We start from the raw sequence: 12,136 nt of genomic DNA on the forward strand, positions 1-12,136 counted from the left end.
CGTTTCCTTCCTTGTGGAACGTGTTTTCAGATGGATACTGTGTGTGCTTCTAGGGTGCTGTGATCACGCCGACAATGGACCATCCGATGTCAATGCAGCCAGCAAACATGATGGGCCCCCTGACACAACAGATGAACCATCTTTCGTTGGGCACAACAGGAACGGTGAGTTGAAGGGTTTGTTTTGTTCTGTTTTCTTGGACTTCTTCCATAAGATGAAATACTCTCTCTTTTCACTGGCATCATCAGCAAAGCGGGTTCTGTACCATTGACTAACACACCCTGCAGGTTCCAGTGGGAACAAGCTGCCTTCTGCATGCACACTCAGTCCTGGGACACGCTTACTCCCGCTGACAACGCCGAAGGTTGTATTGTATTGTGTTGCATTTAAATTTGAGTTGCAACTTTTTGTTCTGAGGACAGGGTGCACCAGGTATAATGTCTGTTTTTGGAAAAGTGTCTTTATGCATGCACCTGCAAATGGAGACTTGTAACTTAATACTCTTGAGCCTGATTTTCTTTTCCCAGATGCTTACACTTCAGCTAATACATCATTCCCAGGTTACTCACAAGGGAGCGGCCAGCCTTGACTATGAATAATGGGCAGGGCTTTTTATTTATTTTCCATGTTCAAGTCAGTAAAAAGTAATGAGAACCTGACATAATCGAGTTCCTTTCATCTTTCTTTTGAATATATTGACATAGATGATGTTGGAATCTAATGTACTTCATCTTTTTTTTATATAAGTTGGGATATTTTTGGCTAGCCATTTTGTTTCCTTAGGGAACAAAAGTATATCAAAAATTGCCTATTGCAGCTTTGATTTTATATCAATGAGGCATTTGAAATCATTAGCAAAACTTTGTTAGTTTTAAATCTAGACAAAGACAACTCCCCAAGTGGTCAAGAAGGTGAATGGTTAATACCCTCTGGAACCCTGCAGCTCTGTTAATTACCATTATAGAGAACAGTGAAAAACATCAAAGTCAACCTCTCCTTCTGACACCACTGGTAACAGTTTTTAGTTTTTATAAATGATAAGGCAGATAATTTGTCAGTTTTAAAGATGTGGGAAGAAAAATATGTTTTCTTTTTACTGAGTCAGCTTAAGTACTATAGAAAGAACACTGGACTCAAAGTCAGGAATTCTAGACTCAAATCTTGATTGAGCCCTGTTGTGCCTGTCCTGGGAAAATGACATCTTCCAGCCTCAGTTTCTCTCTGTCTAGTTGAAATATTGAACATGTTATATGGGGCCCCTTTGACTACATGCCTCTATGTATTTAAGCCTATAAGTCTCATACTCACCTCTTCTGTGATTCCTCATGATTATGCTAGCATCATCTCCAAACATCATGTACTGTTTGATGGAATTTTTCCTTTAAAACAATGACTTGCTTGACACATAGGCTTTTTTGGAATATAAGACATTTTTGACATGTCCACTGAGGCCTCAATAATCTGCTCTAAATAGGAAGACAGTCCATATATCTAATGGGAAAAGTCACTTTGTTTCAATAAAGAAATTTAATTATATTAATGTAAACAAAGTACCTAACTCTAAGGCTTCAGTTGCTGAACCTATAAAAAGCAATTGATGACACTTTACCTGTCTGAAGGCTCGGGCTGGGTCAAATGATTTCTTGGATCTCTGACCTAGACTTTTAAAAGTCATGCCTAAGGTGACATTTTAACTCTATACTGTGACACAGCTAACTTTCATCAGGGAGATAGAATTTGAAGATAATATTTCTAGAGCTTTTAGTAATATATAAGGATTATTTGTCGTCACTTCGTTCATTTACTAGCAAAACAGATTCCATGAAGTGTTGGGAGGCCTGATGTTTCTCATGTGCCCACTGCTGATTTCCCTTCATATCAGCCTTAATCTCCTTAAAGGATCATAAATTCTCCATAAGTGAAGTATTGCAATCTTATTATATTGAATAACAATCTGGAAGCTGATAAAAGAGGGAGTTATCATGCAAAGCCCAGCAAGAAACACTTTATAAATCCTACTCATTTGAATCAAAAGCAAAGCCAGCTGACTTGCTGACATTCAAATTTGCAACTAGAAAAAATATAAGAGCTAAGTTTAATTGCGATTATGACTGGATCCTTTAGGGAATTGAAAAGTAAGCTAAAATATATAGAACAGATCTAGGGTTAGAATAGTTATTGATTCTATAATATATATTATGATTAGTATTTGAGCATTTTTAACAAGAGCACATTTATATATAAGACCACCATTTTTACCCAGCTGACAGTAGCCAAATTGTTCAAGAATAAAGTACAGCCCCTCCCTTTCTTAGCAAAAGTTTCAAGTGTGGCTTATTTTTAATACCAAATTCCCTGTAGCTTTTTCCCTCACTCTTTTCTCCCTTCACATTTGTACTAAAAAATATTTACGTATATTATAAGCTTTGTATAAATTGATGTTTTGCAAAGGTTTAAAATTTCATAGGGTTCTAGAAAGGCAGAGGGAAAACCATATTACTTTGTTGGTTTATTGAACAAAATATCCCCATGTTTAGTGTCCAGAGTACTGGTGTGCATTTTTCTTGAACTGTCACTCTTAGACTTTAATATGCCATCATAGATTCATTTCATGTGAATTTTTGATTGGCATCCGGAGTGGCTATCAGATTTTCCCACGTCTGCTTCTTTTCAACATACTTTATCATTGCTGGGAAGGTGGCCTGTTGTCATGGAAGGAATAGTGGAAGTTGGAATCAAATTTGAGCTCAAAGTCTGGCTCGGTCCCTTATTAGCTATGCATGTTTAGGCGGGTTATTGAACCTCTCTGAACTTTTATTTCCTCTTCTGCAAAGTAGAAAAATAATATTTCCATCCCTGGGGAGTTGCCAGTGTTAAATGGAATGATATATGTGACATTCCTAATACAATGTGAAATCTGGTGGATGCTTATCACATCAGCCGTCCTTACCTCCCTACCTCCGGTGGCTTCAAGCTGGTGGGAATCTAGTCCAGGTCACCAGAAGGGATGTCGGAAATTAGCAAGCTCACAGCACAACTCACTGGCCTACTCTATTTCATTTGGCATAACATTTCTTTTTCACGTTTCCACTCCCTTAGCGTCTAACATACTCTTCCAAAGTTGTAAACCCAGAAGTTTGTAGAGGCCAGCCAAGTCACATCGACGAATAAAGTTGGCTGAGTTCAAGCAAAAAACCCTAGAAATATATGATCAAATTTGGCCTATATTTACCTCTCATGTACTGTAAATATACATGATATTGGAGATTATATTTTAAATTAGAGGTATTTTTAATGCTATACTAATAACTTCTCTGCCTGACTGTTAGATGAACAGTAGCGGGAGGTGGCGCCCTTGGCAGCCTGGATAGAACACAGTGCCACATCTAAAGAAGGCAGCCACTACTCAACTCTAGGTCACTATTACTGCATAAGCATACACACCTAGGGCAGCCTCACATTCCAATTTTTTAAGATATACTAAATATTTGGATCTTAATGGAAAATTTCCCTATATTTGAACATTGAACCCAGTTTGTCCTAAAAGTTCTCAGATTGTGACTCCTGCCCAGGGATTTCCTACATCTCCTCTGACCCCTCTGGCCATGGCTTCTTCTTTTCTTTCACATGCTGCTAAGACAGGGTTTCATTTTTTAACTTACTTCTCATTAATACATGATTTCCTTAAGCAATGTTATCTACTTTCATGGTTTTAAAATCTGCTTGCTATGCCAAAGACTCCTAAAATCTGAGTCCTCAGTGCTAACCTCATCTTAACATTTTAGACCCATTTTTCCAACTACTTGCTAACTATGTCACATAAGTCTCCCTCCGATATCTCAAAGTCATCATGACCCAAACTAATTGCATTAGCTTCCCTAAGCTTCCTCCCCACTGACCCCCTTCCTCTTGTACATTCCTGCTTTTTATTTCCTCTCAAGCCATATCCATGACCATTTGCTCTGGTAGTCACATGCTACACCTAGGACTCAGTCTACACTTTCTCCCTCACCACCATATACACTTACTTTTCAAGTCCCACCAATTTTATCTCATAGACATTTGTCAAATACAACCCTTCCTCCACACTTCTAGGTTCTCTGCCCTGGGCCTCATTTGATTACTTATAATATTAGTTTTCTAACTGTTCTTCCTTCTTCCTGTCTCAGTTGGCTCCAGCCCATTCTGCAGCATGTTGCCACAGCCAATCTAAAAGTATCTGATCATGTCTCTCTCTTACCAGTAACTTTCGGAGGCTTTCAGACATCTAAGCTCACTGAAATTCTACAAGGCCAGATTTGAGCAGTGACAAGTCAAGATAAAAACAAGAGCCTCAACTCCAGAAACAGATAGGTTCCAGGGACAGAGCAGAGAGAAATGCAGAGAGTGATCTAAAGTAGGCAGTGGTCAGGGCTACTGGGGAGTTGGAGCCAGATCGCAGTTTTCGTGTTAGAAGGGGGGCCTTAGGCCATATGCCAGTTCCCATTTTCCTTTCTAAGATCCCTGGGTAAAGAAGTGTATTGAGACAAGCTTCCTTTTCATCTTCATAAAAGTAGATACATTTGGTCCCTATAACCCCTATTTTTGAAATGAATACCATGTAGTTTAATTAAGCTTTCTCTACCACTTGCCACCTCAAATGTTTATTGTTCAATTCTCTACCTATTTTTAAGCTAGACAGAATCTTCAGGCCTTAAAAGAAATGAATTTTATTCAGGCAGTGTAGCTGTTTTATTCCAGGGCTCTGCTGACCTTGAGGAATTTTCTAGCTTTTCCACTTTTGTTTATTTTTTTTGTCATAGGGGTCCCTGGATAGAACCAAAGCCCTGTTAACCGTCATTTCTTATCAGTCTATTGTAAGCTTTAGCAGAAGCCACTGGGGATTTTACTGTGTTATGAGAACCTCCAAATTGCATGACAATCTTGTTTTACAAGTTTCTTATCTCCTTTTCATTTGTTCAGTTGGTGGTCACCAGTGGCTTACAATGTCACTGGAATCTGTTGAGAGAAATAAAAACTTTTTGTTCTGCAGGCTCCTTATCTGCAGTTCTGTTTGTGTTCTCCAAACCACTGGTGATTTGTGACACCATTGGATTCCATGGTGTAACCATGCTGCTCACAAAGATAATCTTGTAATCCTACTTCATTTGGGCACCATAGTTCTCTAACATTTTTCAGTCACACCATTCCTCCTTTATTACTCTAAAATGTTGACGGTATCAGGTGAAATTCCTGAATTCCTCATTTTACTTAAAGATTGTCTTTTTCCAATTATTACGTACAACTATTAGGACTTGTTACTAGGAAATAATATTGTAAATCCATAAATGGTAATGAGTCTATCTCCTTAGATGGTTTTTCAGGAAAAAATGTCAGTTAATTAAAAAATGGTCAAATACAAGACTGAAAATATAGATAAAAGGGAATAGTTTTTAAAAATTGGTTTAGTCTTATTGTAAGATAAATGGACTTTAAGGTAGTCTTTGAGCAATAAGCAAATAGGCATTAAGTGAAAGCCTAGTATTATGAAAGTTTAATTGCAAATATTACATTTTTTCTGTTTAAAAATGGATTCTGAGTTCAAATAAATGAACAAAAAAATACAAAAGCCCAATAGATAAAACAATATGAATAGTTGATAAAAGAGGAAGTAGAATGCAAAAAACATGAAAAAATAAGAGAGTCATTTAATCAGATACACACAGGAGACATACACATATAACCCATTAAATAAAGTTATAAAAATAGTGTACATTGCTGATGAACGTGTAAGAAATGCACATGCCCATTATATGAAGACAAGAGTCTAAATTTGTGAAAGTCTCAGTTGGATAGCAAGGTGGACAGTCAGGACACTTGAAAACAGCTCTACTAATTGACCAATAAGTTTTAAGCTATTTTATGGAAATATCCTAAAGTAACAGAAAAGCCTTTTTACCTGAAAAGTGTTCAAGCTAGTGTTCATTATAATGTCTAATGAAGGGTGATTAAATAAACCTAAGCCATCCACAAATCAGAATGTAACACTGCATGAAGCTATAAGAAATTAAAGTAAGCTGGAAAAGGGTCATTTATCATGTTAAATCAAAAGAACAGGGTGTAAATTTGCACATGTGGAGTATAGTATCAACTCAAAAAAAATTTATGAAATAAGGCTGTACAAAAATACAAAACAAGGGTCATTATTTCTGGGTGACGGATTAGGGATAATTTATATTTTAATCATACTTTTCTACATTCTCCAAGTTATAAAACAATACGTATGATTTACTCTTATTATTTATTTTTCAATGTTATAAATATGTTTGTGGGGAAAATGACTAGTGGCATGGTCTTAAAATTAACTTTTTGTTTGTTGTAGTAATAATGTGTGATTACAGTTTTTAAAAGGTACTAGGAATGACTATCACTATTTAATAATATTTGGAGATCCTATAAAATCGATTCTGCTTATGCTAGCTTTGGAGAGTATAATCAACTCACTAGTTCACATACCTGTTGCGAGAAACAAAATGACTCATGCCTAAGGTTTATTTGCTTTTGAATCTTTGATCAATGTTTCCTTTTGCTGGTCAAAGTGCCTTGTGATGTTGAAGTTTTTATCTGTCCCCTCATGAAAAAGTGAGTTACATTGTCCTTTTGTGGCAAGGAGATTAAACAGAGAAAGTTTTGATAGTCCAAAGGAAGTTTTCAAGTTGATGGAAAAATGAAGGTTGAGGTTTTAGTTTTTTAAAGAAGTAATGATCATATAAATGGGATAAGGGTCGCACAGAATACCCATTTAACCATGTTGGCAGTTTACTTGACTGTGAGCGATATTTGGTCCTTTCAGACATGTTTTTCTCTCCAAGGGGAATTGGGGCTAGATTAGAACTTTCCATTTTTAAAAGGGGGGGCCTTGGGCCATAGGCCAGGCCCAACTCTCCTTTTTTAGATCTCTGGCTAAAGGGATTGTATTAAACCAAAGCCTCTTTCTCATTTTCAAAAACAGCAGACATATTTGGTCCCATATAACCCCAAATTTGGAAATGGATGCCATGTAGTTTAATTAGCCTTGCCCTACGATTTGCCACCTCCGATGTTATGACACTTTGGAAAAGAACAGCGATCATCTGTTGAGTAGATTCTGTTCTACTTGTCTCCGCTCTCACTGTCCCAGCACACAAAGCTCCTTGGCCTTGACTGACACCCACTGGGATCAGAGCCAGAGCTGAGTGACCAAAACGCATCAGCCCCCATAGAGTATGGGAATGTGTAAATTTTTTATTTATCTCTTTTAAATTTTCCATTTTTTATTTTTACCTCCAGGACTTCACTTCATATTGTGCCCTGGGCCCCTTCCAGATGGGCTGCCTTGTAGAACTTTTGGGTCAGCCAGAGAGGGTATAGATTTTATATTGATACCCCAAAGAAGTGACCAAAATAACGACTGAGGAACATGATAGTGTTCTGGAATAGACTGTACTGTCCCAGAAGGTCACATGGGGCCTAACACCATGTACAGTGTGGTTGTCATGGGGACCATTGTATCAACTGTAACCTAGGTAAGGGTCATAGTGCCTTAAGAGCTTGGAGGTAGGGGGCCTAGACAACCATATGACATACAGTGGGCACATACAGTAGAGCTAAGATTCTATTTTATTTTCTTTTGTACTTCATTGCATTCTTTCTCATGCTCTTTTCATTCAAAGATTCAGTCCCAAGACAGGATTATGATACTCCACCAGCTGTTGTGTCAGGTAGGAAAATTCTAATTCCTTTCAGACTTGATTGGTGGGGAGAGATGGAGGTTGCCTGGTTTTCTCTAAAACTCTTTAAAGCAGTGATTCTCAATGGGGCTGGGTGCAGGAAATTTAAATTTCAGTTCTGGGGTGGAGATGAAGAGGAAGCGAGGGAGTAGGCAGAGCATGGTTCAAAAATATATTTAATATTCCAGTCCAACTTGGTATATGGAAAATAAATATGTTGCTTTTGTAATTAAAAGTAAATCTCAAAGACATTTGGTCTGTGTAGGATACGCAGAACGTAGAACATAGAATCTACGTTCTGTGTACCAGTGGTTGTCAGTGCTAGGAGTGCTCATCAGAATTTCTGAGAAGTGGGAAAGAAGGGCACAAGTTAATAAAATATAGTTTGAGAAGCACTGCTTTGGAGACCAGAATTCTTCTGAAATCAGAAAATCATCCCATTTTGCTTGCTCAGCGCCCAGCATAGTGTCTCACCCATAGTAGGTGCTCAATATAATTGTTTGTTGAATGAATCAAAACTTCAGATTTGTTCCAAAAATGGTATTTTGGATATTGAAAGAGAAGCTGCCAATGTCCCACTTGTACAGCAAGGTGGCAGAGATTGATTTGAGAATACACTAGTATCTTGAGGATTTTAACTAGCAATATTTAAGTTCACAAACTTTGGTGGTGCAATTTATAACAGGGTATATGTATGTGAAAAAGTGGGGGTTTTATTTTGAACTGCATGGATCTTGTGCTTTCTTAACTTTGAATTTTGGTTTCCTGCAAAGAGCATAATGGGCACAATTTTTCATTTTTGTTGATTTTTTTTTAACTAAATAAAACACTGGCAGCCTAAAGAGCTTTGAACTCTTTGATCCTTTCATGTGTTAGATGATGAGGGTGTAAATCCAAAGTAAGAGATGAAATGCCAGAAATAGAAGGAAAGAGCCCATCAGTCAGTAGAGCTTGGCCACTGAGCGGTGGTTTTCAAGCAGAGAACATCCTGTTCTTGGCCACCAGGTTTGCTTGACGCAGCATCTAAAGGGTAGTCCTTCCTTCATGTCTTGTGGACTCGTTTAATTATGCCCTTGGTTCAATAAGCATCTTAGTTCAACTGAGAAACAATGAATTAGCTTTCTGTTGTGAAGTCACTTTGCCCTTTTTGGAGAGCTCTATAAATTGCCATTAATTAAAACATCACATCTTTCCCCACAGTGTATTACCTATCATACCTCAATGTGCCTGTTTCATTTAGCATACTTTGTTTAATGTAATGTAGCCTTTACTTGGTTTAATATATTGCACCTTTGTTTAACGAGAGGCATCTACTCTTGAAAATTTTCCAGTATTAATAAGGAAAGACATAAACTGAAACTTTCCTTCAGCTAGGTTTCCTCATTTCACTTTTAAAAACAATAAATAAATAAATAAGCAATGAAAACATCAAAAGCACTTACAAGATATCAGCCACGGGTCAGGATCAATACATATCAATTGAAGCAGAACATCTGGCTTGGAGTTCTCACCTAATCTCGTAGACAGACAGCTGCCTCAGAAAGTTCTTGAGCAGAGAACTGACTCAATTAAGTGCTTTAAGAAATGTAATCTGGCTTTTTATGTGTACTTAAGAAACAAGAAACAGTAATCACATAGAACAGTTAGAAAGTCCAGGTATTATACGATTAAGAATTTAAGAAGTGCTAAAACCCCATCAGTGGAATGCAAAAGAAGGGACTAATATAGAAGTGACAGGATAAAGAACATCTGAGGGGATTTTATAGTTGCTTTCCCTGGATACGATTGAATTGGTGGTTTGACATCTTATAAATCTGCACAGAGTTCCTTTCCATATCTCTCAGTATGTCAGTGTTGGACAATTCAAATAGTAATCAAGTCTTTGTCTGTATAGAAACCACCTAAATTATCATAACGTATCAGAGTTGAAGATATCAGCTTCGTAACCTATCGAGACATACTTAACCTAATTTCATTCAATTACTATAGCAAACATTTATTAAATCCTTCTGAGTCGTAGGCACTACACTCAAGTATTAGGGATACAGGATGAGTACCAAATAGACCACTGTTAGAAAAGAAAAGCCATGCTCTAATTGAATGTTGTGGTGGTTGTTGTTATTTGTGATATTTAGATGTGTAAAGTATAGAGGAACTAAAATCTAGACTCTGAGAAGAAGATCGGAAACCCTCAGGAATAAAGTGAATTCTGAGCTGGATTTAGAAGAACCAATAGAAGTTGAACAGTAGGACAAGAGTGGGAGAGGTGCAGGAGGCGAATGGGACAGGGTGTGTAAGCTCTTAGAGACAAGAAACGGCGTGGGGCGATTAGATGAAGCAGGTCATTTGTCATTCTTGGGGTAAAATGTCACAATTGCAGACACTGAGTCTGGTTCAGGGTAAATCTGATTGTAGGACTCTTTCCTCTCTGAGCCACGTGTCACCTTTTTAAAAATTTATTCAAATAATATTTGTTGGGAATGGCCATTACTGCATTGGGTGCCAGGGATGCAATGTCCCTCTAAGAACCTAGGATCTAATTAGTAAGTTAGGTACCAAAGGTGTTTGCAACATGGTGTCTTAAGTGCTTCCATATGTACAAATATATGATGTTCGAGTTTGTAAACTCTCCAATAAGATGCCTGAGTTCAGAAACCACTTGTGTAACTTACTAGTTGTGGACCTTGGGAAAATTACTTAACTTCTCTATAGCTTAGATTACTTGTTTGAGGAATTAATAATAATTACCTAATAAGGTAGTTGTGAGAATTAGATAAGTAGACATAGAGCCTGCTTAAAACGGATCCGAGCAGAAAATAAGTACTCCAATGTTATTAGTAACAACTATACTTATCATTCTTGTTACAAGATGCTATGGTAGCAAAAGAAAAACAACTAGCATACGGTAGAATACGTCAGTGAAAGTGGAAGAAACATCTAAATGAAGACGTAAGGACACTTGGGAATTAACCAAGTAAAAAATAAGTTGGAGGGGAAACTATCAGACCAAATAGACAGCACATACAAAGACTCCTGGGTAACAGAGTATGAAAAGTTCAAAAAACAACAACAACAAGGAGCCTAAAATAAAGATTGGAAAAGACAACTCTAGACATAGCAGGGAAATCAAGAATATGATGTTTCCAAAGAAACATAAGCAACAGAGTATTTGAAGAGAGGCCTGTTCAGCAAGGTGGGTCCTGACCAGAAGCCACTGGATTTAGCTGCAGAGAGGTCACTAGTCTACCTGATGGTGTCATTTTTAAGGGGAAGGACAAAGACTGGGGATGTCCTGTGAGAAAGTGGATGTAACAAATGCCGGAAACCTAAAAATTTGGCTTTCAAGAGGAGTAGGGGAAACAAATGGAGAATGGAACTGATTGATTTACTTTTTTTTTTTTTTTTTTAAGATGGGAAATATTTGGTCATGATAGTTAGGAGCCAGGAAAGAGTTCTAAAATTTGAAGGTGTAATTCATAAAAGGGGTGACTTGTAGAATAAGGCCACTGAGGAAGCCAGATACTTCTTCTAGGAATTTGGGAAGGGATGAAATATGTGTGCGGGCGTTTGTAAATGTAGGAATAGGAAGTTGAAGGATTTCCTACATGATAAATACTATTTGTTCTTATGTGAAGTATTAAGGGGCATCCTAGAGTAAATGGGAGAGGGCATGGAGAACAGAGCTTTGGAAAACTATGGAGTAAGAAAGCCAACTAAATACATAGGAAGTTTGAAGGGCAGTACTCGGGGTCCGTTTGAAGCTACAGACTATGGATTTTTATGATATTAACTTCTGAAGATGTTTGCTTTTCCATAGTAGTGATCAGTAGCCAGAAAGGGAGACAGGTGGGCTGATCCAAGGCTAAGGTTGTAATGGTTGGAGTGAGGAAAAGGAAAATGTGTGATGACAGCATTGGCAAGAGAGTGATCGAGTGACAAGCTATAGTTTCCAGGATGAATAAAAAGAGAAGGAGGACAGTAGGGGAGGGGAGACCAGCAGAAAGGGGGGAGATAGAGACTAGAGGCATCGAGGAAATGTGTGAAGTGGCCTGAATTAGAATACTGGGATTTAAGATTTTGGATAATAAACTATTTCTTGGCAAAGTCAAGGTCATGGGTGCAGGTGGCCAAAGTGGACTGGAGGTGAAGGTGACAAAGGTTAAAGAAATTAAGCAATATGATTATAAACTGCTATTTAACTGGGGTAATTGTATGTCTGGAAATGTTTTATTTTATTTGGGTTTTGACATTAATAAGCTGCAGGCTAATTATCAGGAAGAATGTCCCAAATATAGGGAGTCACTAATAGAACATAGTTCTGAAACATATTACAAAAACAATGAAGAATTTTTAAGAATAAAGTTCTTTCCAGAACACTTGGAATATAG

At 37.6% G+C, this 12,136-nt stretch overlaps 1 protein-coding gene across 19 annotated transcripts in view; it reads left to right on the forward strand.

The window, feature by feature from the left end:
* The window catches only part of RBMS3 (RNA binding motif single stranded interacting protein 3), a gene marked incomplete at its 3' end in the record, with an annotated part of 558,684 nt that overhangs the window by 501,458 nt on the left and 45,090 nt on the right, over positions 1 to 12,136 (forward strand). For 11 of the 19 annotated variants that reach the window (XM_081160722.1, XM_081160721.1, XM_081160713.1 and 8 more), the window contains 2 exons: positions 54 to 164; positions 7,692 to 7,739. In XM_081160722.1, the coding sequence (XP_081016848.1) occupies positions 54 to 164; positions 7,692 to 7,739 (159 nt within the window). The remainder of the gene's footprint in view (positions 1 to 53; positions 165 to 7,691; positions 7,740 to 12,136) is intronic. The other 8 variants (XM_081160710.1, XM_081160711.1, XM_081160725.1 and 5 more) reach the window with 1 other exon arrangement.

Source organism: Miniopterus schreibersii, assembly GCF_964146895.1.
Source record: "Miniopterus schreibersii genome assembly, chromosome: 15".
Taxonomy (NCBI): domain Eukaryota; kingdom Metazoa; phylum Chordata; class Mammalia; order Chiroptera; family Miniopteridae; genus Miniopterus; species Miniopterus schreibersii.